Source organism: Ipomoea triloba, chromosome 5 (genome assembly GCF_003576645.1).
Source record: "Ipomoea triloba cultivar NCNSP0323 chromosome 5, ASM357664v1".
In the NCBI taxonomy this organism is placed as follows: Eukaryota; Viridiplantae; Streptophyta; class Magnoliopsida; order Solanales; family Convolvulaceae; genus Ipomoea; species Ipomoea triloba.
In genome coordinates this window covers 26745568-26773523 of record NC_044920.1, presented here as the reverse complement: position 1 = coordinate 26773523, position 27956 = coordinate 26745568, and the positions used below count along the sequence as shown (strand labels likewise).

Sequence of the window (27956 nt, the reverse complement as noted above, 5' to 3'; positions counted from 1 at the left end):
CAGTTGATTTTGATTTCCATGTCTTTTAGCATTTCTTTTATAATTCCATGATTGTATGATCAAAATATACGGAGTAATAGTTTTCTTATAAGAAGGCAAAAAAAAGATTCATTGCATTTGTCAAACACTTTGTGCACAGATGATCTATTGGTAACTCCTTTTTGAAAGGTCATAAAATTAAATCCTGTGGTGGGTATTGATTCATTGGGCAGTACTAAAAAATATATATATAAAAGAATCATTGCATTTGAGTTGCATTTTCTGTTTTTATTGTTGCATTTTTTTTTCTCAGAAACGAAAGAATATTGTTACAACAGCCTCAAGAAATCAAATTTAAAAAAAAAAAAAAAAAAGAATTCCATTTAGTATATAAAAACGTTAACGTGGTTCAACGACGGGGATTTCGTTTTTTATCTCTTCCTCTGTAGTTGTGGTGTTGTTAATAACAACCTGAGATATTGTCTTCCCCTCCGCAACCGGCTTCTCGTTAATGGCTTCCGCGGGTTTCTCCTTCTCCGGAACAACGTCGGCGGCGGTTACCTCGTCGGCTTTGGGAGCTGAATCTGAGGGTTCCACCGCCGGCGCTGTCTCGCTCGCTTTCTCGTCCTCCTGGGGGAGGGTTTCCGGGTCGGGTTTTCTGGGAGTGGTTGGAGCAACCGAAGGGATTCGTTTCTTGCCGAACTCCTTGGGTTTGCTTGTGCAGGCTCCCATGTTGGATGGGAAGCGAGGGAGAGAGAGAGAAAGCGGACGAGAGGATCAGAAACAGGGAATGTTGTTTTTGTTGTTTTTATTATTAGTAATTTGATTTTTGAGGCTGGTTTCTGAGAATGGAAATGGCAGATGATTTATAGCAGAGAATGTATGGATTTGATTTGTGAACGGTTCTGCACAATCGTCGCTGACGGAAATTTTGGTGTCCTTGTTCGGATCGTTGAACACATACCCTTGTTAGTTATTACCGTTCTTGTCCTATCACTTCATATTGAATGGTCTACGAATACATACAAAGTGACCGCTATTAGAGCATCAATATTAGTTTATATTTTGCAGAGTTTTTAACGTGCCATTTAGAAAAAAAAGAGTTGGGCAAAAAATAAAAGAAAAAAAAATGAAAAATTGACATTGAGTCAGTAAAACAAATAGACAAAGCTAAAAAAAATAAAACTTCAAGCGCCCAAAAAATAAAGCTTCAAGCACCCACTGGGCGCATGCAGCATGTGTAGGCGTTTGTTTGTTGTGCGTGAAACACGCACAACTTCATCTATTTTCAATACACTTTTACTGTTCCAAAAACTCTATTTTACAGATGGAACCCTTTCTTCTATCTCTTCCATGTTGACTTTAAATCTTTAATACTCTCAAAAATCGTAAATACCATTGATGTGCATGCGAGTCACCTTAAGAGATTCAGGCCTCTACTTAAACCTTTTACTCGAATTCTTTTAATTGAGCTCTATGTCTCAATCATTATTAAGAATTTTGTTCAGAAATTTGAATAGTTCAACCTGACTAATAAACTTAACTACTAGTAGATTGGCATTGCTAGAACAGAAGTAACATCTAAATTTGTGAATCATCATTATCCAGCCTAGTCAATTTACATCATCAACCATTTTGCAAAAAAAATATTACTAACATATCTTTTATAGTTAGAATATGATATGTGTGTGTGTATGGGGAAGGGGACGGGAGGATTCTAATATGTCGATTGACATTGTAATTATTTTAATATTCGATACCACCCTAAAATGAATGGTAAATATATTGAGTTTATACATGGTACTATTCAATACAAAACAAAAATTTTAAGACTTACAACCAAAAAGTAATAAATTTAGTCATATGCCCATTAACGGTGTTGCTAGTCCACTAACGACTATCCATCCATTAGTCATAAAACCAATAATATGTTTTCAAACTAGAAGAATACAAAGACAATGCAAGGGAAGGAAGTGTGAAATGTCGTCACAAATGTCTTTAGGAAATTCTAATGCTTCTAATGGGTATATTAATGCCGGAAACTAATTTTATAAATAGTTAGAGGAGTATATTTTAAAAAATGAGAAAAATAATTATCATATTTACAATTGGACAACAATTAGGGAATCAAAATTGCGTTTTTCCTTGTGCGTGTGCGCGGTGGAGTATATATTTTTGCTAGTAATGTTTAGGGCAAATGATGCTGTGGACCCAGGTCCACATTGCAAGGTGGACCTGGTCCAAAACTACGTCGTTTTTGTCTTCTTTTTTTTTAGTAAACATATTACTGAATATAGAGTTGTCCAAAAATGTGTGAATGTAGAGGTTTCAAAGTGTGAATGTAGAGTATAGAAATCGTGAATGTAGATTTATGATTGTGTGAATGTAGAGTTGCCCAGAAATGTGTGAATGTGGAGGTTTCAAAATGTGAATATGGAGTATAAAAATCGTGAATGTAGAGTTATGCATGTGTGAATCTGTAATAGAGTTAAGAAGTTCTAGCAACTTGTAGCCCTGTAATGTGTGAATGTGGAGTTCTCAAGTTGTGAATGTGCAGTATAGGACCTGTGAATATAGAGTTTTGAATGTGTGAATGCATAACAGTGGTAATATAGTTACTAAACATATAATCTTGTAATGTGTGAATGTGAAGTTTACAAATTGTAAATGTAGAATATAATGTATGTGAATGTAGACCCAGGTCCACCTTACAAGGTGGACCTGGGTCCACGGCATAACAACCCCGGGGGTAGGTCAACCCAATTTCTATTATGGTTGGGGACTAGTATTCTTGCAATAGTTCAGCCCAACCCATCTTTGGACTCCCACATGGAGCCTGCTTTTATCCCAGACAAGCTTATGGTTAACACGCCACAAGTTTAATACCAAAACAATATACTAATTATTTACTCCGTACTATATTCAATTTTATTGTATTTCTTGTTCTCACTTTTATTTTTTTTTTAAATGAAAGGAAAGGTAGGTGTAGTTATAGAGTACACTATTGTAAAATTATCATTAAAATAAATTTTCCTTTGGGTTTAATTGTTAAAAAGGTGTCAAAAATTTTATAATATATATATCATACTAACTACACAAGTATGCAACAACCTCGTTTTTGATACACTCAACCTAACTTGAAGCAAAATGTTTTGAAGAGAATCAGTCAAGCAAGGAAGAATCCTCACACCCCCAGCATGCTACATGGACACGGTAGTAAAGAAATTCATAGTTTTCAATAAGGGTAAGCAATCTTCAACTACCATAGACCAGCATGCTATGCCTACTTAAACACTAATAATTTTTTTTACCATATAACCATCAAAAAACGCAAGACTTCATCGACACGTTAATGACTCTCCAAATCACACTTCACCTCAACTCTTCGAAAACCTAACCTCTAATAATTTCCCAAGCCTCAGTCTTCTAACTAAGGGATACAAATTTCAATATTAAAAGTGAATCCCTAGTCCCTACAACCTTCTCCCTACCTTTATGATGTTTGATCACATATTTTACAACCCCTTTAAAAAGTTGGTATAAGCACAACATTAACAAAGCTCAATCATTTCATGCTTTAAGCAATAATGCGCCAAATTACGTAATCCAGCTCCATCCTTATCCAATAATTACTCCTAATATAATTGAATGCTCAAATCTTTAATGAGCCTAAACGTAACAAGTGATGACATTATACTTAATCTTATTAATATTTTTAAGCAAATAAAAGATACAACTTCACCACCCCATACAAAACATTTTCTTATTTTGGTTCAAATCATAAAATGGATTTGATAATTAACTAATCACGAACTGAACTGCACCATTAGGTTTTTCGGTCCAATGAACGCGAGACACGTGGCATCACTTGAAAGGTGAACAGGCGTAACCATGGCACAAACCTGTGGTGCTGTTGTAGGGGAACAATGAAACCGGTCGGCTCGCGGGCAACTCGGGTATCGGTTTTTCCACGTTAAGAAACTCCACCACTTCTTCCATGCTGGGCCGGCCTTTGTTCTGGTTCAACGTACAAAGCAACCCGATTTCCAAAACCCGGACCGCTTGGTCCGTGTTCACAACCGCCCCCATCCGCCGGTCCACCAGCTTTTGTTTCTCGCCATCCTCATGCAATGCCCACGCCATGTCTAACAAATCCAACTCGCCCGGTTTGGACTTCCTGAACCTGCCGCCCACGATTTCGAGCACTAACACCCCGAACTCGAACACGTCCGCGGTTTGACTCACCACCGATTCAAACCGAGTTGACTCAACGGAAGAGAGAACAAACCCGAAATCTCCCACAACGGCCCTAAAACTAACGTCCAGGAAAACGCTACTGGCTTTCACGTTTTTATGAGCGAGTTGCCTCGAGTGGAGATAACTCAGTGACTCAGCCACGTCTTTCACCACCTTAAACCGCCGCGTCCACGGCAAAACGCCGCCGCCGAATAGCCACTTGTCGAGGCTTCCGTTGGGGATGTAATCGTAGACGACGATGGTTTCTTGATTGTCAAAACACCACCCTCTGATCGGAACCAAATTAGGGTGCCGGATTTTGGCCACGCCTTTAATCTCTTTATGCATTCGCCGCCGATCAAACCCGCCGGCGCCGAAAAACTTCGCCGAGTAACGTTTCACCGCCACGTGGCACCCGTGCCACGGTGTCCCTTTGTACGTAATGCTCCGCGCGTCACTCCCCAGTATCTGTAACTCGCTGAAACTCCTAGTCGCAGCGGAGATTTCGGAGAATGTAAACCGCCGAGACTTATTCGGTGGGCCCAGTTTTTGCTTCTTCTCCGGTTTATTCGCTAAATCGTTTGACTTGTCGTCTTTTTTCTTCTTTCTGTTGAAGTAAAGATTGAGTAAAACGGCGAGAATGAGAACAAACACCGCCATGAAAATCAAGAAACTAGTCGGCGTTTTTTCGTGCCGGACTTTCTCTTCTTCGCTATCTGTTCTTTGTTGGATTATTTTGTTTTCGCAGGTTTCCGATGAGGGAATTTTAAGAGAAGCTTTGCTGGTCGACGTGAAGTTCCACGTCATCACGTTGTGGATTTGGGTATGATTCCCGGTGGAAGCGGAGAAGCCGACGAACATGTATTCGTTCAAGTAAGGGGAGAGGTCAAGTGAACCGGAATAAACCGGTTTAGAAGGGTAGCCATTGTGGTCGGTGCCGAGCCGGATTTCAATGAACCGGAGATGGCCGTCGTAGGATATCCAAGCGCGGTGGACGGAGCCGTCGTTGAGGTCGATTCCGACGTCGGAGGCGTTGACGGCGGCGGTGGAAACGATGCTTCCGAGGTTAATCCCGACGTGGTTGTCGTTCGGGTCGCCGAACTCCGGGTTCCGGCGCGTGTCGAATTCAATGGCGACGGATTTGTAATTGTCGTCGCAGACGTCGTTGAGCATGCCTAGCCAGGGGCCGGACCGGCCGACGGTGAATTCGTCGGGGACTATGATAAAGGTTAATCCATGGCCGCCATTGATGACGTCATCGGGGTCCAATTGCTGAGTTTTAACGGAAGTGTTAGGAGGAGCTTGGAACTGAAATGAGAAGGTGGTCTGAAAGGACGCCGGAGTTTGAGTGACGGGGTCGAAGAGGCGGATAGGGGAGGAATAGATTGCTCGGCCGGCGAGGTGTTTAAGATCGGTGGATTGGGAGGGTTTTGGAATCTGGAGACAAGATTGTTCGCTTGAAATGGCTGCACTGCCTAGAAGAGAAACATCTTGGGGGATTCTTGGATTTTTGGGGCTGAAATCGGGGAAAGATATATGCTTGGTGACATTGATTACCCCGTCGCGGGAAAGGACTGAATCGGGGGATGCAACGAATAACAGAAGAAAGAATAAGGTGAAAGCCGCCATTAATGGAATGTGTGGAAAGCTTCTTGCGTGGAAGATATGAAGAACTGGAAGGACAACCAAGAAAGCAATTGCGCAGGAGGATAACAGAGGCTTAAATCGCCAGCCTCCAAAATAAAATTGCCCCACTATCAATTCATGCATGACAATTTATTACTTATCTAGTCCCATCATGCATGACAATTTATTACTTATCTAAGTCTAATCCTGGACATTCAGTTTGTTCAACCTATCACCTTAAAAGACTGTTATGAGAATCTAAGGCATTGCAAATCTTAATTGATCAAAAGAGAGATTAATTTAATGCACAACTTAAAATTAGTCTTTAATGCACAACTTAAAATTAGTCTAGCATAAGTCGAGATTCCTAATGAAAAAAGAATTATTCCTTTATCTATACATATGGCCCAGCAAAATATTTTTATTCGTACAATATATATACACTATAGTTCACAAGATATCAACGTGTATCGTACGAAACCATAACCTGTCGACTAAAGGACAATACCTAAAACGTTCCGTTCTTGGAACAAATTATTGAAGGTCAATCACTGTCTCACTGACACCTAAACAATTAAGAAGTTTGTGAACCTAACTGATTTGGGCCCCAAGAAACTGACAGTATTTTAATCACACAACCTTCCCCAGACATGTGTAGTCACAAATGCCTTGATAGGATTAATGCAAACTGGCATGACAAATATGTCAAACTGGACCACAAATACCAAATGCCAAGTCACTTAAGAGATGGAGATTTCGAACTTATGTATACATGTACAATGCCCTTAAGAGAACCCGGGACAAAAAAGCAGTATGAAGGAAAAATATATATAAAAAAGTGATAGTTAGGCATGCTAGAAATTCAAGACCAAAGAGACAAATGCACAGCTAATAGTTGTACTAGGACTATCACAAAAAATCAGAAATGCCCACATTATGATTAAAACTTTGAATGAATGCTTTAAAATATCAGAGATAAGATTATAGTAGTACTATTGAGACCATGTCCTCAAAACAAAAAATCTTTGAATTTAACTCCATAGCAAGTCTACAAATTGACAGTCAAAATTAAGGAGCAAATACTCAAGATAAAAAGGTAACAGATAAACTAGAAGGCTATATGGTGCTTTATTCTTCCTCGTCAATTTTGCCTTTCTCACTGACATAGATACCATCGAGGAATTTTCTGATATCCTTGTTCTTGACATGGCATTTCTGTGCAGAGAAAAGTAAAAGGGAGGGAATATCAGCAAAACAAAACTTAAGTATCGAGAGACACTTCAATCTTGCATTAATGGAATATGCTTAAAGACACAATCATATAATGGAGAAGGTAGTTTACTTGGTTAATAAGTGCGCATGAGCGAGACACAAGCTCAATGTCATTCCCGTCCAATACCAATTCATCCTTCACTTTTTCAGAGCGGACAACAGAAACCCCTTCAAGCATGTCCACTTTCCTGACCTGAAGTAATGACAAAAAAATGGTTAAAGTTTCAAATCACCACGGTGTAATACTCCATAATATTCATAAATTCATGAAGCTAAATAGCATATAAGAAGATGACAACTGGAACCCAAAGTGGGTCATAAAGAAACAGTATAAAACATGTCATAATTTTTATTTTTTATTTAAAAAAAAAAAAAGAGAAGGTTCATTCATACACCTACAAGGATAACACTGAAAAACTTATGTCCAACAAAACTCACTCTCAATGCCAACTCTATACTTTGACATAGATTTTATTTCATACTTGAATAAATAAGCACAGAGCTTACAAAAGCAGGGAAGCAAAAGATCACCCCACAACAGCATTCACACTTTAAATCAAGGAACAAAAACTCATGACAACCAAAAACAGTCCAATTTACAGTACAAAACTAGACATATAAAGCTTCTTATTGCATTATACATATATACTACCCTACTGGACAAGTATACAAGTGTATCAAACCACATTGGAATTCAATGTAGAGAAATCAATGCATCCATCTGAAGAGCATGACACCATGTAGCAGTTTAAATGAACAAGTCCAATGCTCAATCAAACACCAATTCATGACTACAAATTAAGGTTTATATTATATCAACCAATCAATTAAGACTTAAGCAAAATCAAGTCAACAACATCCAGAATATACAGAATGAAATATATCCGGATTCTTAATCCTGACATACAGGAATCATAACATTACATCATTCAATTAATTAAATTAAACATTGCAACACACAAAGAAATATACAAAAAAAAACATAAAAATGGATTACTGAGCAGCTTCCAACAGCGATATAATAGGGTTGGACGAAAAAAAGAAATGAAAATTCATTTTAGGTAGGGGAATGAAGAAATGCGGTACCTTCTTCTCGCCAAGGAAATTTCGGATCTCAATGGACTTATTAGTGTTAGTGATTGATGCATTGATGGGAAAGTGAGCGTATACAAAGCGCATCTTGTAGCGGAAGCCCTTGGTAACGCCGGTGATGAGGTTATCGACGTGGCTGAGGGCGGTGCGAATAGCAGCAGTGGTCTTCCGTGATCCGAACCACGCGTCGACCTTAAGCTTCCGTTTTCCGGTGGCCTCATCGGTAATGAGCTGGAAATCCAGGTTGAGGTGCTTGAAGTTGCGGGTGAGTGTACCTCTGGGACCCTCCACCTCAATATGCTTGGCTTTCACCTTGATTTTCACCCCGTCCGGGATGTCCATCGTCTCTGAGGAGAGTATAGTCTTCATGGTACCTCTCTAACTCTCTCTGTCTCTCTCTCTCTCTCGAGCTGAGTATTTTGCCAGCCGAAAACCCTAGTTTGCAGAGGAGTATATGTCTACTCTGAAAACCCTACTTTAAAGAACTAACGACTATTGGGCCGGGCCACTTTCAAACCCAAACCAATAACCTCAACTAACCTGGCATGGCCTACAACATGGACTCTGGCCCATATTTAGTTGAAGCAAAGCTCTTTTTTTTTTTCTTTTTTTTTTTTTGAAAACTTGAAGCAATGCTAGACAAGGTTTAAATGTTTAATGGCAAAATATATCATGTACCTGATTCATAATTATAATATTTTGAAAATAAACGTGTGTTTGCTTGATAAACTTTGCAAATTATATATGGATCACGGTTAATTATTACTCATTTCTTCCCATTTTGTTTGTCACTAACGAGGCTTGATTGAAGTTATTTTTAATTCAAATTGTCCTCAACAATCTGACACATCAAGTTGCATTTTTGTATCTAGAGTAACAATAGAAAATATATAATAGTTTAGAAATAAATTTGATCTTGTAAAATACAAACGGAACTTGACGTCTTAGATGATAGTGATGAGAGTGAATTTAGAATTAGTTTAACAATTAAAGGACCACATTTATAAAAACTAAAAGACAAGAATGCAATTTATAACTGAAAATAATTGAGAGATTATGTGTGATATTTTCCTATTTTAAATACAAAAAAAAATGTCACTCAGAAGCATAATTCATTAGTTTAAGGGTCATTATGAAAGTCTTATTCTCGCGGTAAGAATAAGATTTAATTCCCGTTGAAGAAATGGGATCAATCCAAAATCCAAAAAAAAAAATGTCAATAATGAAAAGTAGAAATTGAGAATTGATTGAGAGACTGGCAATTTATCTCAGCTCTCCCAGCATGAACCCATAAAATTCACAAAAATTAATAGTAATAATAATTTTAAAAAAAAAAAAAAAAAAGGTTGACAATAGTTGTACGCTATACGTTTCGATGTGATAGATGGCAACACGTAGCAATTGAGATGAGGAAAATTGTTGAATGTTGAGGAAGCTAAGCCACGTAGTGGGCAGGTGGTTAGTGAAAGAAGGAATCACTCATACTTCACTTTGCATGGCGAAATTCTGCACGTAGCTAGACGTCTCTCATCTCTTCTCTTCTCTGCCTTTACCCAACAATAAACTTAATGCACTCATACTAACGTAACACATACATCACATACTACTATTATTTTAATATACACATTAAATCCATGACACCCACTATTTTGGTACGGTTACATAGTTATATATACTATTTGAGTTACCAATTATTTAAAAAATTTCAAATGAATCCGTCGAAATTAAACACTTAGCTTACCGAAAATTTATATATTAAAAAAGAAAAGTAAAGAATGTACGAATTTATTTTCTTATACTTACGTAACTATTAAGAACATTCTCAACTAAAGAGCGTTAAAGTGGGTCGAAACTCGTAGACTAGCTCTAAATCGTTCCAAGATTGAGCAGGTTAGGACCTAAAATTGTTGGTCTGTAAAAGTGCAGGTCTCACGAACTTGACTCGTGCAAATCAACAAGCTGTGAGGGTTAGCTCCTGTGGGCCGCATGCTAACTATATATATAATACTAAATATTTTTTTTTTTTAAATCAAAAATTAAAATTTTCTATTTTTTTAACACAAAAAAAACTAATATTAATTATGTTAAAATATTATAATATAGAATAATATTATAATCAGTAATATTTTTTTTTATTCTTAGATGTTTTCTCAGGGCTAGCATGTTGTAGAATTTTAATCTGCGAGTTTTGCGGACTGGCCCACAAAGGCACGTAAAAATAGCAGCCGTTGTGGTCCAACCCTCATTAACACCCATATTCCCCGCACTTGCTAGTTGTAACTACAACTTTAATTTGAATGAGATGCACTTGCCAACTAATTATCAAGATCAAGCACTTAATTATTCTTAATGATGGTTGAATAAATCGCTAGGTGCTCGGGGACACCTAGGCGCCCGTGTATTTTTTTTTTTTGAAATTTTTTAAAATTTTTTAAATACAAATAATTATAAACTATTTAATACTTTAATTGTTAATACTAAAATATTAAATATTAACCCAAAAAACATCTAGAGTTTGAACAATTTAGGGTATTTCGCTTTGAATGAAATAACCTTTAAAAAAAAAAGATCGAACTATAGCTAATTAGCCGACTAGGTGGCCTAGGAGGCCTTGTTGTCCACCTAGATCAAGGATTATGGTGATATGCTAGGTGGCCGACCGATGTCTAGCGCTTAGACGCCGATTAATTAGTACCTAGGCGAGATTTTTGCAACACTACTCCTAATGAAGGTCCAATTTCATTTTCTTATGCTTGCCTAATTGTTTGGAGGATGGACTTAGGGCATCCCATCAATGCATTCTGGGTAGGGTGTTGAGGAGGCCAAGCTGAGATGAAGGACAGAGAGAGAAGAACCTTGGTCATTTTGCTGAAGGACCAAGGTTTTGCTTTGTGAGCCCCACCAAGAAAGAAGACAAGGCATTCTGCCTCGCATGAGGCATAACTCTCGCGCACATGTTGTAAAATTTTTTTTCCAGATTTAGATTTTTTTTCTTTTTTCCCTCGGTTACATCTTCACTTTCTTAATTACACATGCAAAAACTTCTCAAAAACTACAACTATTGGCGTTGCTCTTAGCCCTCCAAGTCTCTAACTAATTAACAAAATTGCTTCTCCGAGTTGCTGCATTTTGAGATAGAAAATTCTTAAAATTAAATATTATTAGCAACGGTTTCATTAGATTATGTAAATGCGTGATTGTTTTAAATACTACGTACTATATTGTAAAAATTCCTATATGAGGAGAGGGAGAGGTTAAGAGGGAATCAATGAAATAGCGGATTCGCATTCAATTTCTATATTACAATACGCATCAAATAAAGTGTTTGTCCGTCTCTTCTTACACTTTTCTTTCATAAAAAAATATTTCTAAAAAAAATCGAAAATTTGACATATATATCCAAAAAAGTTTGCGGCGACCCAGCGCAGCGAGGTGAGAGGGCCCTCCGTCGTGTAGAAGAATCGAAGTGAAAATGGAGGGCGGCGGCGGTTTTCGTGTGTTGCTGGGGATGTTACTTGTCCAGGCTGTCGCCGCAGGTTTGCAACTTCTGTCTAAGGTTATCCTCGGACAGGGAACCTTCGTCTACGCTCTCATGACTTATCGCCACATCGTCGCTACTCTCTGTGTCGCCCCCTTCGCTTTCTTCTGGGAAAGGTGATATACAAATTTTAGGTTTTTTTTTTTTTTCCAAGCATTCTGTGCTCAGATGGCGTGTAATGACTCTCTCGTATGAGAGGTCATGAGATTTGCTTCAATAGGTTGAAAAGCTATAGATAAACAGATACTACAATGTAATCGAATCAGTAGCATTCAGAAAAAAAAAGTTTTTTTTTTTTAATGACCGAAAAAATTACCCAGATTTTAGTGGTATTTCGTAGCCTGCACTTTCTGTTTTGCTTTTTTCCTTTCTTTAATGTAATGTTTAATGTTTGTTTGTTGTGTATATACGAGAGTGCAGGGAGAGCCTGAAGAAATTGAGCTTGTCTGTTCTGATGTGGCTGTTCTTGGTTGCATTATCTGGGTACGTAACCAACTCCACTCATGAAAGTTCATACTCATATTTTCCTTTCTTTGCTCGTACAAATGCATGTGGATCTTGAATTCATTTCGACAAATGTTTTAATTCCATTTGATTACTAATTTGAGTATTTCAAGTAAAGAAATAAAAGATTATATACATTTTTGCTTTTATAATAATTAATATTATGGCTATTTGAGATCGTTTAAATTTTTATATTTTTATGTATCAGTAATGTTACTCACCTCTTCAAATTTTTTCTTTTAAAAAATTTCTCTTGACATAAAACTTTTTATGTGATGATTTAGTTATTATAACAATTTAATGAGGTCAACCAATTGAATATGGCATACAACTTTTTATGTGATGATTTTGTTATTATAACAAGTTAATGAGGTCAATCAATTTATAATATTCAATGATTATAAGTTATGTCAGAAATTTTTAAGGAGGTGGGGGAACAAAACGTTTTTCTATATATATAATTTAAATTTAAATATAATATTACAAATAATTTAGTTAATAAAAGTATATATTATCATATAAGATAGTTAAATATTATATAATCTCAAATTTGGAAACCATTTTCATCAGCAACATAAAAGCTGTCACCACTTCTTTTTTTTTTTTGTCCTACATCATTTGTTGCTTCTCAAAAAAGAAAAATGGTTTAAAGAGGTTTGATTGGGATAATTCTTTTATTTTGGATAGGTTTTAATTTGATTAGGCCATAATTCTATATTTCTATGTATTTTTGGATATTTTCATAAGTTGGTAGGCAATATAAGAATTGAGGTAATATAATAATTGGTCAGTTTAATTTAGTAAGTACCAAAATAACTTTCGAAAATAGCTAATCATGTAAATTGTATTTAGTCAACCAATTCTCATTTTTTTCTTTCACAAACTGAATTTATTGCTTTTCAACTGAATTTTTTTTAGTATTATTGACTCCGTTACAAACAGCAAAACTTATTAACTTATTTTAGTTTAGTGGACTCATGTTAAACTGTGCCCGGCACACTGAATATAATATAATATTATTATTTTGTCATAAAATAGAGTCAAGTAATTCAATTTTGAATTACGTACTTCTGACTTAATAAACGCACAATTGTCTATTATTTTAAATAGAAATAGACTAAAATACACCAAACGACAATAATAATTGGTTGAAATTTGATGAAATGAACGAGTCATATATATAATTTTCATGTTTGGTAAAACGCAACTTTATAAATAGCTAGAATTACTACTGTTGAAAGTTGAAACCAAGTTAAAGTTGCCAACCCTAAGCTAATAGCATCCACATGATGTTTAGGTATACGTACGTATGTGACAACAATCTAATATTCCACAAGCATCGGTCATTTGTTTGACGCTTGTTAAGCGATAATATTAAGGATTCTTTGCCACCGGTTATAATTCTTCATTAAATTTGTTACTGTTGGCTAACTTTTAGTGATGATGATATTGATAATTTTTGTCTATAATTTATTACTATTTAAAAATCAATTGAACCGTCTGTACTGCAGACTGATATTGATAATTCTTTAATTAATTAACGTAATGCTTACAATACATTGCCTCCGCTTGACAGGATATCTTTGGCTATGGGATTCTTTTACTTTGGTCTTCGAGACACAACCGCAACATATGCATCAAACTTCCTCAACCTAATCCCAATAGTTACGTTTGCCACCTCAATAATTTTCCGGTATGATTTTTGTTCTTTGTTGTAGCATTATATAAAGTAGTGGGGTTATATATATTGTTGTTATACTTTTGACCTTTCAATTATAGAAATGTTTTTACTCCTGGCATGGTCATCAATTTTTATTCGATTTAGTTATAATTTTTTACTATATAAAAAATATTTCATTTTTAGTTGAAAGTACACAAAATGTCACCATGTTTGTAAAAGAGCTTTTGTCACTTTTTGGTGGCATTCTCACTATTGTTACAAAACTATGAAATTTGTTAAGGTGCACGACTTTTGCTTATTATTCAATTTTGATGATCCTCTGGGTGGGAGATTCAAATGAGATCCCACCAAATCTTGTTATGTCTTCCAAATGACCAATTTTAATTTTTTGAAAAAAAAAAAAAAACCGCACATACATTTTTTGAAACCATATCATGTGATTAGACATTTTTGTCACTAAACTTTGATAATTCACAAATCATGTGATAATATTTGATGAAATTTCACCAGAAAGATCAAAAGTGGGAAAGAGCAAAGGTCATGCACCTATAATAGCAATTTTAGTAAGTGCGCATGCACCAAAAGTAAAAAAAAAAAAAAAAAAAGAACAAAAAAAAATCAAACTCGTAGAATTAAAAGTGGATTTTACTGTATTACATTAAAGGATATTTTAATTTGAATACTTTATTAGATTAAAAATGAAACATATTTCAAAAGTCAAATCAACAACTTAAAATCGAAAAACAAAAATAAAAATATGACTACAATCGAATGATAACAAAAAGTGAAATGAACTTTTTATTAGACATAATAATGACATCATTTGTGTTGGATGTTAAAGTGTAGAAAAGTTGAGGTTGAATACTAAGGGTGGGAAAGTCAAACTCATGGGTGCAATGATTTGTCTTGCCGGAGCGTTGACCATTGCATCGTACAAAGGCAAAACCTTCCATTTCTCCCATACTAACGCCAAGCTTCAAGCAGTTGCAGCCGCTCATCAAGTGATGAAACCAAACTGGAAACGTGGCACTATATTTCTGGTGTGCAGTTGCCTAAGTTATGGTTTCTGGTTCATCATACAGGTATTAAATCTATGACTATTTAACAGAGTTTTTCTTGCTTTTGTTCTTACGATTATAAGACTATTTACACATGCATTTAGTCCCCAATCATTGATTTTCTCATATTTGGTTCCTTCGACTTTATTTTTGTCACTGGTGACCAATTTTAAAGTAAATGGTTATCTTGAAAAACAAAATTGTCATTTTTTGTCGCCTCTCAGAGAGATTTAAGAAAAAAAAAAAAAAACTTTGTCACGTAAGATAAGTCACTGATGACTGGAAATTGGGTCAAAAGGATCAAATGTGACAAAAATTTAAAAGCCGTGAGACTAAAAGTATGAAAATTAATAATTGCAGACCGAATGTGAAAATGATCTCAATGTTGTGAAACTAAAAGTGTAAAAAACTCACATTTAAGATTAGAATTAATTCCATTTTTTATCATAAATTTATATGTGACAGTTCATTTTTAGTCCTTTTTTTTATCAAAATATTCACATTTAGTCCTAGTATTATTATCACATGACCATTTTTAGTCATCTATCAACAAAACAATTGTAATGCTGTTAAATACAAAGGCATTTCAGTCTTCAATTACATATTTTTTCAAAAAAAAATTAAACATAAAAATATAGCGGGTCAACTCACTTTGTATAAAAACGATCAAAATTGCCTTTATATTTAATGATATTTTAACGATTTTGTTGACGAATGACAAAAAATGGTCATATCACAATAATATTAAGACCAAATGTGAATGTTATGATAAAAAGTGACTAAAAATGAAATTCACCCTTTAATATTATAAACCTAAGTACATAATCTTTATCTTAAATGTTTTCGTCATGAAGGCCAAGTCGTTCAAGAAGTTCCCGTACATGTACTCTGCGACCACGGTTGTAAGCATGATTGCAACGTTTCAAAGCTTGGTAATAGGTCTATGCATTGACAGATGTCGGCAAATGGAGTTAGGCAACATCCATGCAGCAGCCAAATTAGGAAGTTGCCAACTTTGAACAAGAATGTTAGGTAGCCAAACTTTGTTGAACAAAATATTTATTGTTTGGTCCTTACATTTTAGGCTAATTACAAAATGACCCCAAATCTACAACTATAAATAGGGAGGTCATTTTGTCATTCTAGTCATCCCAAATCATTCTATTCTTCCCTCATATACTAGAGATATTAGAGAGTTTGTTGAGTGTATTTCTCCTTCCTAGCAAGAGAGAATTATCCTTGTTTTCTCCTTGTTAGTTAGAGAGTGGTTGTAACTCCTATTTTCTCATAGTGAAATTCTTCTACCCTTGCCCGTGGTTTTTACCCTAATTTGTTTAGGGGTTTTCCACGTAAAATCTGTGCCTCATTTATTTTTCTTTCTCAAATTATTGTTGCAATCTGATCTATCCCACTTCCGCGGGCGCAACAATTGGTATCAGAGCCTTCAGATATATTGTTCAGAATTTGTTTCAAGAACAATATGGCAGCGAAATTTGAGATTGAAAAATTCAATGGGAAAAATTTCTCATTGTGGAAATTGAAGGTGAAGGCTATCCTGAGGAAAGACAACTGTCTAGCAGCTATCAGTGAAAGGCCGGTGGATTTTACTGATGACAAAAAATGGAGTGAGATGAACGAGGATGCTATGGCGGATCTATACCTATCAATAGCAGATGGAGTATTGTCAAGCGTCGAGGAGAAGAAGACGGCCAAGGAGATTTGGGATCACCTCAACCGGTTGTACGAGGCCAAGTCACTGCACAACAAAATTTTCCTTAAGAGGAAATTATATACTCTTCGTATGTCAGAATCTACTTCAGTGACGGAACACTTAAATACGCTGAATACTCTATTTTCCCAGCTTACATCTCTAAGCTGTAAAATAGAGCCACAGGAGCGTGCGGAACTTCTACTTCAGAGTCTACCTGATTCGTATGATCAGCTCATCATCAACTTAACAAACAACATCCTTACAGACTATCTAATCTTCGATGATGTTGCAGCTGCGGTTCTTGAAGAAGAAAGTCGGCGCAAGAACAAGGAGGACATACAAGTTAATCTGCAACAGGCAGAGGCGTTAACGGTGATGAGAGGAAGGTCAACAGAACGTGGCCAAAGCAGTGGTCGTGATAGATCAAAATCAAGTAAGAAGAATTTAAAGTGTTACAACTGTGGAAAGAAGGGTCACCTGAAGAAAGATTGTTGGAATTTAGCTCAAAATTCCAATCCTCAAGGAAATGTTGCAAGTACCTCAGATGATGGAAGTGCTCTCTGTTGTGAAGCATCAATAGCCAGGGAAGGCAGAAAAAGGTTCGCGGATATATGGCTCATAGACTCGGGAGCCACATATCACATGACCTCAAGGAANAGCAGGGATGTTATCTTTGTAGAGGACAGGCTACAAAGAGGAGAAGTTGATGATAGCACGGAAAAGGAAAAGCCAGAAACTACTCAGATACAGGTAGAGGAGGAATTTGAACAAGATTCTTCTGAAGCAGAACCGGCGCACGAGGAACCAGAACCAGAACGCTCTAGAGCTCCAACAACTCGTCAATCAGACCGTGAAAGAAGACGTCCCACTTGGCACTCAGATTATGTTATGGAAGGGAATGTTGCATACTGCCTTCTAACAGAGGATGGTGAGCCATCAACCTTTCAGGAGGCGATAAACAGCTCAGATGTTTCTCAATGGACGGCAGCAATGCAGGAAGAAATAGAAGCTCTCCATAAAAATAATACATGGGAACTTGTGCCACTACCACAAGGAAGGAAGCCAATTGGTAACAAATGGGTCTTCAAAATCAAAAGGAATGGTGACGATCAAGTGGAGCGGTATCGTGCAAGACTGGTGGTGAAGGGATATGCTCAGAAAGAAGGTATTGATTTCAATGAAATATTTTCACCTGTGGTTCGACTAACAACAGTTCGTGTAGTTTTGGCGATGTGTGCTACATTCAACTTACATCTAGAGCAGCTAGATGTGAAAACGGCTTTTCTTCATGGAGATCTTGAAGAAGAGATATATATGCTCCAGCCTGAAGGATTTGAAGACAAAGAGAATCAGAACTTGGTTTGCAGGTTGAACAAATCTCTGTACGGTTTAAAGCAGGCGCCAAGGTGTTGGTATAAGAGATTTGATTCCTTCATCATGTGCCTTGGATACAACAGACTGAATGCAGACCCTTGTGCATATTTCAAGAGGTTTGGAAAAAATAACTTTGTTATATTGCTGTTGTATGTAGATGACATGTTGGTCGCAGGCCCCAACAAAGATCACATTGATGAATTGAAGGCACAACTGGCTAGGGAATTCGAAATGAAGGACTTGGGACCAGCAAACAAGATTCTAGGGATGCAAATTCACCGAGACAGAGGTAATAGGAAGATTTGGCTTTCTCAAAAGAATTATTTAAAGAAAATCTTGTCACGTTTCAGCATGCAAGATTGTAAGCCAATTTCTACCCCTCTTCCTATTAATCTCAAAGTATCCTCAAGTATGAGTCCTAGCAATGAAGAAGGGAGGATGGAGATGTCTCGAGTACCGTATGCATCAGCGGTGGGGAGTCTAATGTTCGCTATGATATGTACAAGACCAGACATTGCGCAAGCAGTGGGAGTAGTTAGTCGGTACATGGCGAATCCAGGCAGAGAGCATTGGAACTGTGTGAAGAGGGTCCTAAGATACATCAAGGGGACCTCAGATGTTGCATTATGTTATGGAGGATCAGACTTTCTTATCAACGGGTATGTGGATTCTGACTATGCAGGGGATTTGGATAAAAGTAAATCTACGACAGGATATGTGTTCAAAGTTGCTGGTGGAGCTGTAAGCTGGGTTTCAAAACTGCAAGCAGTTGTGGCTACGTCAACAACAGAAGCAGAATACGTAGCAGCTACACAAGCCAGTAAAGAAGCAATTTGGTTGAAAATGCTATTGGAGGAGCTCGGGCACAAACAAGAGTTTGTCTCTTTGTTTTGTGACAGTCAGAGTGCCTTGCATCTAGCAAGGAATCCTGCATTTCATTCAAGGACGAAACACATACGAGTGCAGTACCATTTCATCCGAGAGAAGGTGGAAGAAGGGACAGTAGATTTGCAGAAAATCCATACCACGGACAACGTAGCAGATTTCCTAACAAAGGTAATCAATGTTGATAAGTTTACTTGGTGTCGATCTTCCTGTGGCCTGATAGAGATGTAAGCGACATGGAAAGTGCAAGGTAGAAAGAATGGTGTGAAGATATGATTGTTACAATCTAATCTTCAAGTGGGAGATTGTCGGCAAATGGAGTTAGGCAACATCCATGCAGCAGCCAAATTAGGAAGTTGCCAACTTTGAACAAGAATGTTAGGTAGCCAAACTTTGTTGAACAAAATATTTATTGTTTGGTCCTTACATTTTAGGCTAATTACAAAATGACCCCAAATCTACAACTATAAATAGGGAGGTCATTTTGTCATTCTAGTCATCCCAAATCATTCTATTCTTCCCTCATATACTAGAGATATTAGAGAGTTTGTTGAGTGTATTTCTCCTTCCTAGCAAGAGAGAATTATCCTTGTTTTCTCCTTGTTAGTTAGAGAGTGGTTGTAACTCCTATTTTCTCATAGTGAAATTCTTCTACCCTTGCCCGTGGTTTTTACCCTAATTTGTTTAGGGGTTTTCCACGTAAAATCTGTGCCTCATTTATTTTTCTTTCTCAAATTATTGTTGCAATCTGATCTATCCCACTTCCGCGGGCGCAACAACAGAAACAAGGAGTCATGGAAACTGGGATGGAACTTGCAACTAATTACTATTTTTTATTCGGTAAGTAATATATTGTTTTATCTGCATATATTTTGGTTTAGTTCAAGGTTATAGTACGAGGAAAAATTAATAAAATGTTTGTGACAGGGTACATTGGCGACAGCTGCAACGTTTTGCTTAATATCTTGGGCGATTTCTAAAACAGGACCAACTTATCCTTCCATGTTCAACCCACTCTCCCTCATTGCGGTGGCCATCATGGAATTCATTTTTCTAGGCGCATCTATTTCAGTTGGAAGGTCGAGTGTCGTTTCTGTTACATTTTTATTTCCCGCAATTCGAACTTTTAATTGGGACATATGTGCAATTGCAGTTTGATCGGGATGACTTTGATCATAGCGGGATTGTATCTATTCCTATGGGGGAAGAATATGGAAATGAAAAACTCGATTAAATCGAATACGGTGAAAAGTTTAGGTCAGCTAATAGCAGAAGAAGGGGCGGTTGTGGTGCCATCATCTTATTCTTCTAATGAACATTTCAGTGCTGTAGTGGTGCCAGCTTCTTCCCCTAGCTATGAAAATTGCATTGAGATTGAAAGTGGCAATGAACAAGTGAATGTGGCAAAGTCTTAGGTAGAGAATTGAAGAAATTAATGTTTTTTTTTTTTTTAATGTAATGTTGTTGGTGATGTAAGTTGAAGCATTTGCGTGCACTACTCATCAACTTCTGCTTCTACTATTGTACTACATATATATGTAGTATTTTGTTACAACGCAACTCCTTACATATATCTCAAAGATTAACCTAATTAAGCAATTTCTTACCAATACCCTTATAGCTTGTTCGAGTTTGTCCCATCAAATCTTTCTTGTGCGGTTAATTTACCTCTTATGTGTGTTGTTTGTCGATTATTAGTTACATAAGATTGAGATTTATCCATCATTACACATTATCGAGTAATATTTGTGAGTTTTCCTCGTCACTAAAGAAAATTTAACCTAAGGAAGGCTTTTAACTATTTGACAAAGTTCGATTATACGACACCTTCAAATTAAATGGTTATGACTACACATACACTAGTGCAAAGTTGACGACTAGCATTATTTGTTGTAAATTAATGTTACGAAATATTACTAAGAAAATAATATTTCTGTAAAAATAACAAGCACAAGAAACGAAAAGGCTGGATAAAACAAGCTACGAGGAGCACTCAAATTATGAAACTTGCAAAGAAAGGTGTCGAACTAGAACAAGGCTTTGATCACACCAATTCCGCGTGATTTGCACTTCTGCGGGCGAGAAAGAGCCTCTTTGCTGTACAATTCAACAAGCCTAAGACTCTTGTATAAATAATGGTGCAAATCCACTCCCCAAACCAGTGTAAGACAAAAGCTGCTTTAAAGCTTTTTCCTCCATTTTCCAATTCCAATGGGTCAACTTTGAGAACCAATTTCTCATTCACCCATTATCCGTTCTGAGCCTACAATATGTCAATTTCTTCGTCTAACTACGAAGAACTCAAACCAATAGCCGCTTAAAATACCATTTTATGCTATTTTCCAACAATTATAACAATATGTGTTTGTTTTACCGCACATACACTTGTATAGTCAATATTTTGTAGAAAAGATATTCTAGGAGACTAGGACTAACAACCTTTATTTGTTTATTGCGTGTTAATTTGAAGTTTATTCGTCTTTAATAATGTGGCTTTTCTGATCTTGATTGCAGATAGATGCAATATTCTTCGAGTACTACCTAGTACCTAACCTACTATATTGTGAAATCTCATGCTTACACTTCATTTCTTTTCCTTCAACTCCATCTTTAAGGTTTTGCTTTATAGATAGGTTTTTTATAGTATGTACTATACGAATTATATAGTATTTTAAATGAAGAAAGATTCTGTTTTCCTTTACTCATTTAATCGTTTTGTTTTCTTCGAATTATAGAGTAAAAAAAATGAAGTCATCCTTGATTTGCATAATGTCATAGTAAACTTGCCAACCCTAGTGCATGAAAGCTATCATCATCCACATGATGTTTAGGTATACGTCAACTTATCTCCCCTACTCTCAAGTATTCCTAAAGCATGTATAAATTATTTGATGCTAGTAAAGCTTTTAAGATTTGGTTTGTGCTAATTAACGTAAAAAAATTTCATTAAAATTGCTAATATTGGTTTTTGTCTTGAGAAACTGTAGAAAAAGAGGAATAATTTATGCTTCCGTGTTCAATCTATTGTCCTAAACTTTGGTGGCCATTGAAGTCATTTTTCTTGGTCCATTGCATCAAGGAAGGTTAAGTCTCATTCTTGATATGAAATTCCCTTTATACATGAGAAAGAATAGAATCATATATATATATGATTCTATTCTTTCTCATGTATAAAGAGAATTTCATATCAAGAATGTGGCGTTATAGTCATTTTGTGTAAGTTAATTTTTTTTTTTGTCTCAATGCATTTTTTTCTTCTTGCAAAGCAAATTGTTGAGCCATCTAGAGCATATTGTTGTGCCTTCTAGACATTGTTAGTTGTGCTTTCGAAGTGCATATTGTACTGTTTTGCCTTAGAGTGCACATTGTTGAGGTTTTCAGAACACATTATTGTGTCTTCAAGTGCATATTATTTTGCCTTGAAGTGCACATTGTTGAGTCTTCCAGAGCACATTGTTGTGCTTTCCGGTGTAAATTGTTGTGCTTTTCGGTGTAAATTGTTATGCTTTCCAAGCCGGTGTAAATTGTTGTGCTTTCCAAGAGACAATTTTGTGTCTTCCATGATTTAAACAAAATACAAAGTCAATAGATCAATCATGGTTTACTAGAGAAGATGACATTGTGTAGATTAGAAGCACTATTTTTTTTGTTTCGTTTTAGGGCTGTTGATCCAGACAGATCAAAGGCTTAGATTTCTCATCACTTACACGCAAATATACACACACATGGTGGGTCAGGTGAGATTCTAGGTAGGTTTTGTACATAGAACCGAATCCAACCCGACCCATCGCGGGTTTAATTTTTTTAAGACCCACCTACCATCCATTATCACCCCAAAAAACGTGATTCATGAGGAGTGGATCGGATATCCGCAGTGCGGATTTAAATTGTCATCCCTACCTAAGCATTTTTGTTGGTATGACTCTAATATAGGTATTAGCGTGATTCTAGTATCAAAATATCACAAATTTGATTCTTTTCAAAACTTTCTTAGTCGAGTTGCTGCACAATGTCTTCATAGTACAATTCATTTTTCTTATATTGTTTACAAGCTATATATTACACAGAATTAGGATTTATTCCGTTGACACGCCATCCGTAGCAATTGCATGTTTCCCTGGTCTCTCTTCCTCCCTCTCTCTCACACACACACACACACAAAAGAAAAAAAAAAAAAAAAACCGCACACACAAGATAATAATGTGTGTGTTTAAATTTGGAGAATAATTATAAAACATTTTAGACAATTTCTACAAGTTTCTTTTGGAAAAATGTTTTTGAAATCTAAAAGCATTCACTCTTTAAGAGTTTTTATGCACCATATAAAACATTTTAGACAATTTCTACACATATGTGCCAATAAACGAAGGGAAGTAAAAAGTAATTAATACAACCATAAAGTAAAATATGGATCTTATTAATTAGTAATTACTAGCATCATGAAGTGTGAAAGATGAGAGATGAAATTACATTAATCAATATAATAATGCTACTAATGATTATTATAGTACTATTACTATATTATCCAATCTGCTTTCAAGTGGTAGAAGAAGTAGAGCATAGACTAAGGAAAGCCTCTGCAATGAAACCGTGCACCTCAAGCGAATTGAGAACAATGTAACAGTAAATGAGCTCCTCCATTTCTCCCCAGTCTTGAACCCCAACATCATGGATCATTTCCAAGATCGAAGCTCGAATGTCGGACACCGGATCTGTCGAGTACATCACCGCGCAAATGCTGTCGGAGAACGCCTCGTGAGCGTCGTCTGGAAGACTGGCTGAGAAGCTGATTCTGTTCTTCCATTCCCCTCCATTCCTCTTCTTCTTATTCTTTAGTTCTTGAGCCTCCATTTCTTGGAATCAAAGTGGGAGATCAGAGAATTGAAGGGTGGGGATTTGATTGGTGTTTTTGAATGGAAGGTGTCCTGGGTAGAGGGGGGGTTCATCTATAAATGTCTCCCTCATTCGCAGGCAACAATAACGCAGTGACAGGGGCACATGGGAGTTGGTATACTATAAAGGGGTTAGTTATTTCGGGTGTTGAATTGAATAAAACATTAATTAATATAAGATTAGATTTTTAATATCTACTATATTAATAAGAGCCAAAAAGAGTTAGGCCTAAAATGGGTAGAAAAAATGAGGGTCAAATTATTTAATCAAATGGATGATTCAGATGAATTAATTAATAAAATATATGGTTAAAATAATTCAGATTAATATTATTAATAGAGATTACATAATTTAACCTTACTTTTATGATCATCCGTTAAGTTTTCCGTTAAATATTCTCTTCTCTGTTAATATTCCGTTAACTTTTAATTTACCCATTAATTTCTATAAGAAAGGTCTTAGATTCGAACCTCATCTCAATCAAATTTGACATAATTAAGTTTCTCACTCTATGTTACTCTTATTAAATTAAATAAATTAGTAGCTACAACAAAAATGATATATATGTATTTCTTTAATTTAGAATTATGTGTCTACAATACCTTTATTTGAAAAAATTATTCATTATCAAAAAATTAAATTAAATAAGAGAAATAATTTCATTAGTTATATTGTCTTTAATTTTCTCTCATGCAAAGATTCTTTACATTCAAATTTATCAATTGATATTCATTACATTGTCCATTATCTTATTTTTACAATATCTTGTAATTAAATATCAAAGTTATAGTACAAAATAATGTTATATATTTATTTACCAAGTATTTTATTAATACTATGAAAAAAAATTAAAATAATTTGAAGTTAATTATATTAACTACTTGAGATTGGTTGACAAAGAAAGTACTCAAATAATAACCCAACATATTGAAGCTGGATCACTCTATTTTACTCTTATTGAATTAAATAAATTAGTAGTTACACAAAAAAATGATACATATGTATTTCTTTAATACCATGAAAAAAAAAGAATAGTTTGAAACCAATCATATTAACTACTTGGGTAGTACTAAAAAAAAATTAACTACTTGGGAGATTTGTTGACAATAAAAGTACTCAAATAACCCATTACCTAGCAAATTGAAGCGAGAAACTACATTTTAATATCTTTGGAATACATAATATTTTAAATTTTCAAATTTTTATTAATTTATTTAATCTTTTTTCTTAAACTAGGGATTTCTTTATCCACAATAACTCATTCAACAATAATGTAATCACTCTATTTTACTCTTATTAAATTAAATAAATTAGTAGTTACACCAAAAAATGATACATATGTATTTCTTTAATACCATGAAAAAATAAGAATAGTTTGTAACCAATCATATTAACTACTTGGGGGGATTTGTTGACAATGAAAGTACTCAAATAATTCATTACCCATCAAATTAAAGCGAGAAACTACATTTTAATATCTTTGGAATACATAATATTTTAAACTTTTATTAATTTATTTAATCTTTTTTCTTAAACTAAGGATTTCTTTATCCACAATAACTCATTCAACAATAATGGTTGAACCAAATGAACCCCAAGCAGAACACCTAACGGAAAGTCCATAACTCCTATATCATAATCTCATTGCATGACGTTGTCATCTATGCTACCAGCAATAACCGAATTGCAAATAGCACACTACCAACAAAAAGGAAGAGAACAAATAGTAAAGATGATGAAGACAATGACAATGTTACTCAAAAGAGAATTAAGAACACCTAGAAAAATTCAAATTAAAAGTAGTATTTATTTAGACTATCGATTTTACAATGTTGCAAACATTTATTTTAGTAATAATTATAATGAATTTTCTATATTATCTTGGATTCATATACTTTGAGTTAGATATTTAAATAAAAAAATTTGACATTCAATTACCCATGTATAAACTTCTCATATATAATCTTGCGTTGATATACTTTCAAATATTTATTTAAATATAAACATTGGGCATTAACCCATCCGCGCAATGTGCGTATAAAACTAGTATGATTAATAAGTCACAGATTAGATTTTTAATGTATGATTAATAAGTCACCTTGGGGTGTGTGTGTGTGTGTGTGTGTGTGGGGATTTCAATTTGATTGGTCATCCAATCTAAAAGGTTACTAAGTCACCATGATTTACCAATTCACAATCCTATAGGACTGGGGTTGTGGGGGGATGAGGGCTTGAGAGTGAGGAGTTTCAATTTGCATAGAAGGTTTAATAATAAATTTCATACAATAATATATAGTGAGGAGATGTATACTTATTGCGGCCGGGCATCAGAATGCAATGTGACAATTGAGTCCTCGGATATCTTTGCCTTGTAAATTATGGACTCCAATATATTTTATCATATTTGATCTTTTAAATAAGACATGTAAACTTGAAGGATAATAATTTAGAATTGGGTCGAATATCCTTATTCAATGAATATCAATGATATGATGGACACAATGTCACTACCTGATTCTTGTTAGTAAGACTCATCAAAGTTTCATATCAATCAACTACTTTATTGTGATTGCAATAGTGAAGTCTTGTCATGAGAATTTGGTAAGTATATTAGTAACATGGTGCATAATGGAGTGTCATGTTGTGGTGGACCATTGTGCAGGGGACAAGAGATGAGCAAACACATGAAACTGTAAGGATGAGAGGAGCCAAAAATATCCCCAAAGGCACCAAGGTGATAGAATTGAACAATGTAACATTATATTTATGATAAATGTTGTGTCTTGTGATTTGGTTTAATGGTTGTTTGAATGTTGATATACATAACATGTATATGGATCAGATCCATAGTAGGAGCCATACAGGACTGATTTGAAACCATATGGGCTTAGCATAAACCCACTCACATGTTCTTGGGTTGAAAATTTCCCTTCAAGTCAAAAAAAGGATTTTGCATATGGGCATAAATTCACATTAGGCAACTAACACATTTATATAAAAGGCAAATTACATTCCACACCGCTACGTGGACCACAGACCAAAATAACGTCGTTTTTAAGTTTAAAAAAACCTCTTGTTTCGTGTGCATGTTATAATAATGAACATTCTGGGTTAAGATAATGTATTTTATGAGTTAGAATAATGTACTTTATGTGTGTTTAGATTGTGATTCACACAACTGTGTGGGCCACGGTCCACGCAATAATGATTGTTATATAAAACACTATTCAAATATTATAGTTAATAAATTCTTAATAATGAAATTAGGAAAAAGTGTAAAATAAGCTATTGAACTTATTATAGAGATAGGTGTCAAATAAACTATTAAATTTATAAAATTTGTGCAATTGAATCACTGAATTTATTGGACGCGTCTCCTTTGCCCTTCATTTTCATCACAATTATTGCAATATAATTAAATTATGAGCGATGCTACGAACCCCTCCTATATTTTTCTTACAAAATTTTCCCCCTTGAATTATCATCATGTGGTTGGTAATTAAATTTATTTATTAGTTAGTGGTGGATTACCCAATAAATTATCGACATTGAATGAATGGAACACGCATCAGGAGAGGAAAGTTTGGAGATAAAAATCAGGAGAGAAATGAACATTTTTCTTAAATTATTATGATTAATGGAATGAATATTAAAAAATTATTATAATTACAATAACTATCATCTTTAAACAATTTAAATGAAATCCCAAGAGCAACCGGATTGGTGCGAGGGGCATTTTCATTTTAGAATCAAATTCAGGTGGCCACGACAAATTTTCCACTGTACGTATATCCCATACAACACGTAAAGATTCAGTCTTTTCCTTCTTTAATCCGTTAATTCCTCCCAAACCTGGTTCGCAGCTGGGATTTGAAACTTTTTATATTCTCCCCTCGTTGAGTCGTCAATGTTTGAATATGATCGCTACAAATAACATTAATTTCATAAGAATAAAAAAAATTATTATTTTTTTGGACGATAATAAAACTTGCAGTTAATATCTGAGAATGTGTTTTGGTTATATATGGCTCTAGTATAATAATTCACAACCCAAAAAAAAAAAAAAGTAAATCGACATAAGTAAAATCATGTGTGATTAGTTTTTTG

General features: G+C 35.3%; 3 protein-coding genes across 3 annotated transcripts; 1 reads left to right on the top strand and 2 right to left on the bottom strand.

Annotated features, from left to right (window-relative positions):
* Window positions 1–3576: 3576 nt before the first annotated feature.
* LOC116019826 (L-type lectin-domain containing receptor kinase VIII.2-like) lies at window positions 3577–5980 on the bottom strand. Its single transcript, XM_031260170.1, has one exon. The coding sequence runs from the start codon at window positions 5842–5844 to the stop codon at window positions 3844–3846; it is 2001 nt and encodes a 666-aa protein (XP_031116030.1). The 5' UTR covers window positions 5845–5980; the 3' UTR covers window positions 3577–3843.
* An 814-nt stretch (window positions 5981–6794) lies between these two features.
* Window positions 6795–8657, bottom strand: LOC116019066 (60S ribosomal protein L9-like). The gene is made up of 3 exons (XM_031259149.1): window positions 8200–8657; window positions 7184–7306; window positions 6795–7056 (listed from the first exon to the last, which is right to left on the bottom strand). Exons 1-3 carry the CDS (start codon window positions 8572–8574, stop codon window positions 6970–6972), a joined length of 585 nt encoding a protein of 194 aa, XP_031115009.1. The 5' UTR covers window positions 8575–8657; the 3' UTR covers window positions 6795–6969.
* Window positions 8658–11571: 2914 nt separating this feature from the next.
* On the top strand, window positions 11572–20576 carry LOC116019450 (WAT1-related protein At4g01440-like). Its single transcript, XM_031259651.1, has 8 exons — window positions 11572–11859; window positions 12164–12226; window positions 13824–13940; window positions 14770–15010; window positions 15841–15941; window positions 19739–19796; window positions 19884–20035; window positions 20110–20576. Exons 1-8 carry the CDS (start codon window positions 11678–11680, stop codon window positions 20369–20371), a joined length of 1176 nt encoding a protein of 391 aa, XP_031115511.1. The 5' UTR covers window positions 11572–11677; the 3' UTR covers window positions 20372–20576.
* Window positions 20577–27956: the final 7380 nt, after the last annotated feature.

Bases quoted from the DNA above. Each gene is read 5' to 3' on its own strand.
- LOC116019826 (XM_031260170.1), bottom strand. From the start codon at position 5,844: ATGGCGGCTTTCACCTTATTCTTTCTTCTGTTATTCGTTGCATCCCCC.
- LOC116019450 (XM_031259651.1), top strand. From the start codon at position 11,678: ATGGAGGGCGGCGGCGGTTTTCGTGTGTTGCTGGGGATGTTACTTGTC. The intron at 15,011-15,840 runs GTATTAAATCTA...TTCGTCATGAAG, and splicing joins GTTTCTGGTTCATCATACAG to GCCAAGTCGTTCAAGAAGTT. The intron at 20,036-20,109 runs GTCGAGTGTCGT...GTGCAATTGCAG, and splicing joins GCATCTATTTCAGTTGGAAG to TTTGATCGGGATGACTTTGA.
- LOC116019066 (XM_031259149.1), bottom strand. From the start codon at position 8,574: ATGAAGACTATACTCTCCTCAGAGACGATGGACATCCCGGACGGGGTG. The intron at 7,307-8,199 runs GTACCGCATTTC...TCATTACTTCAG, and splicing joins ATTTCCTTGGCGAGAAGAAG to GTCAGGAAAGTGGACATGCT. The intron at 7,057-7,183 runs GTAAACTACCTT...TTCTCTGCACAG, and splicing joins CATGCGCACTTATTAACCAA to AAATGCCATGTCAAGAACAA.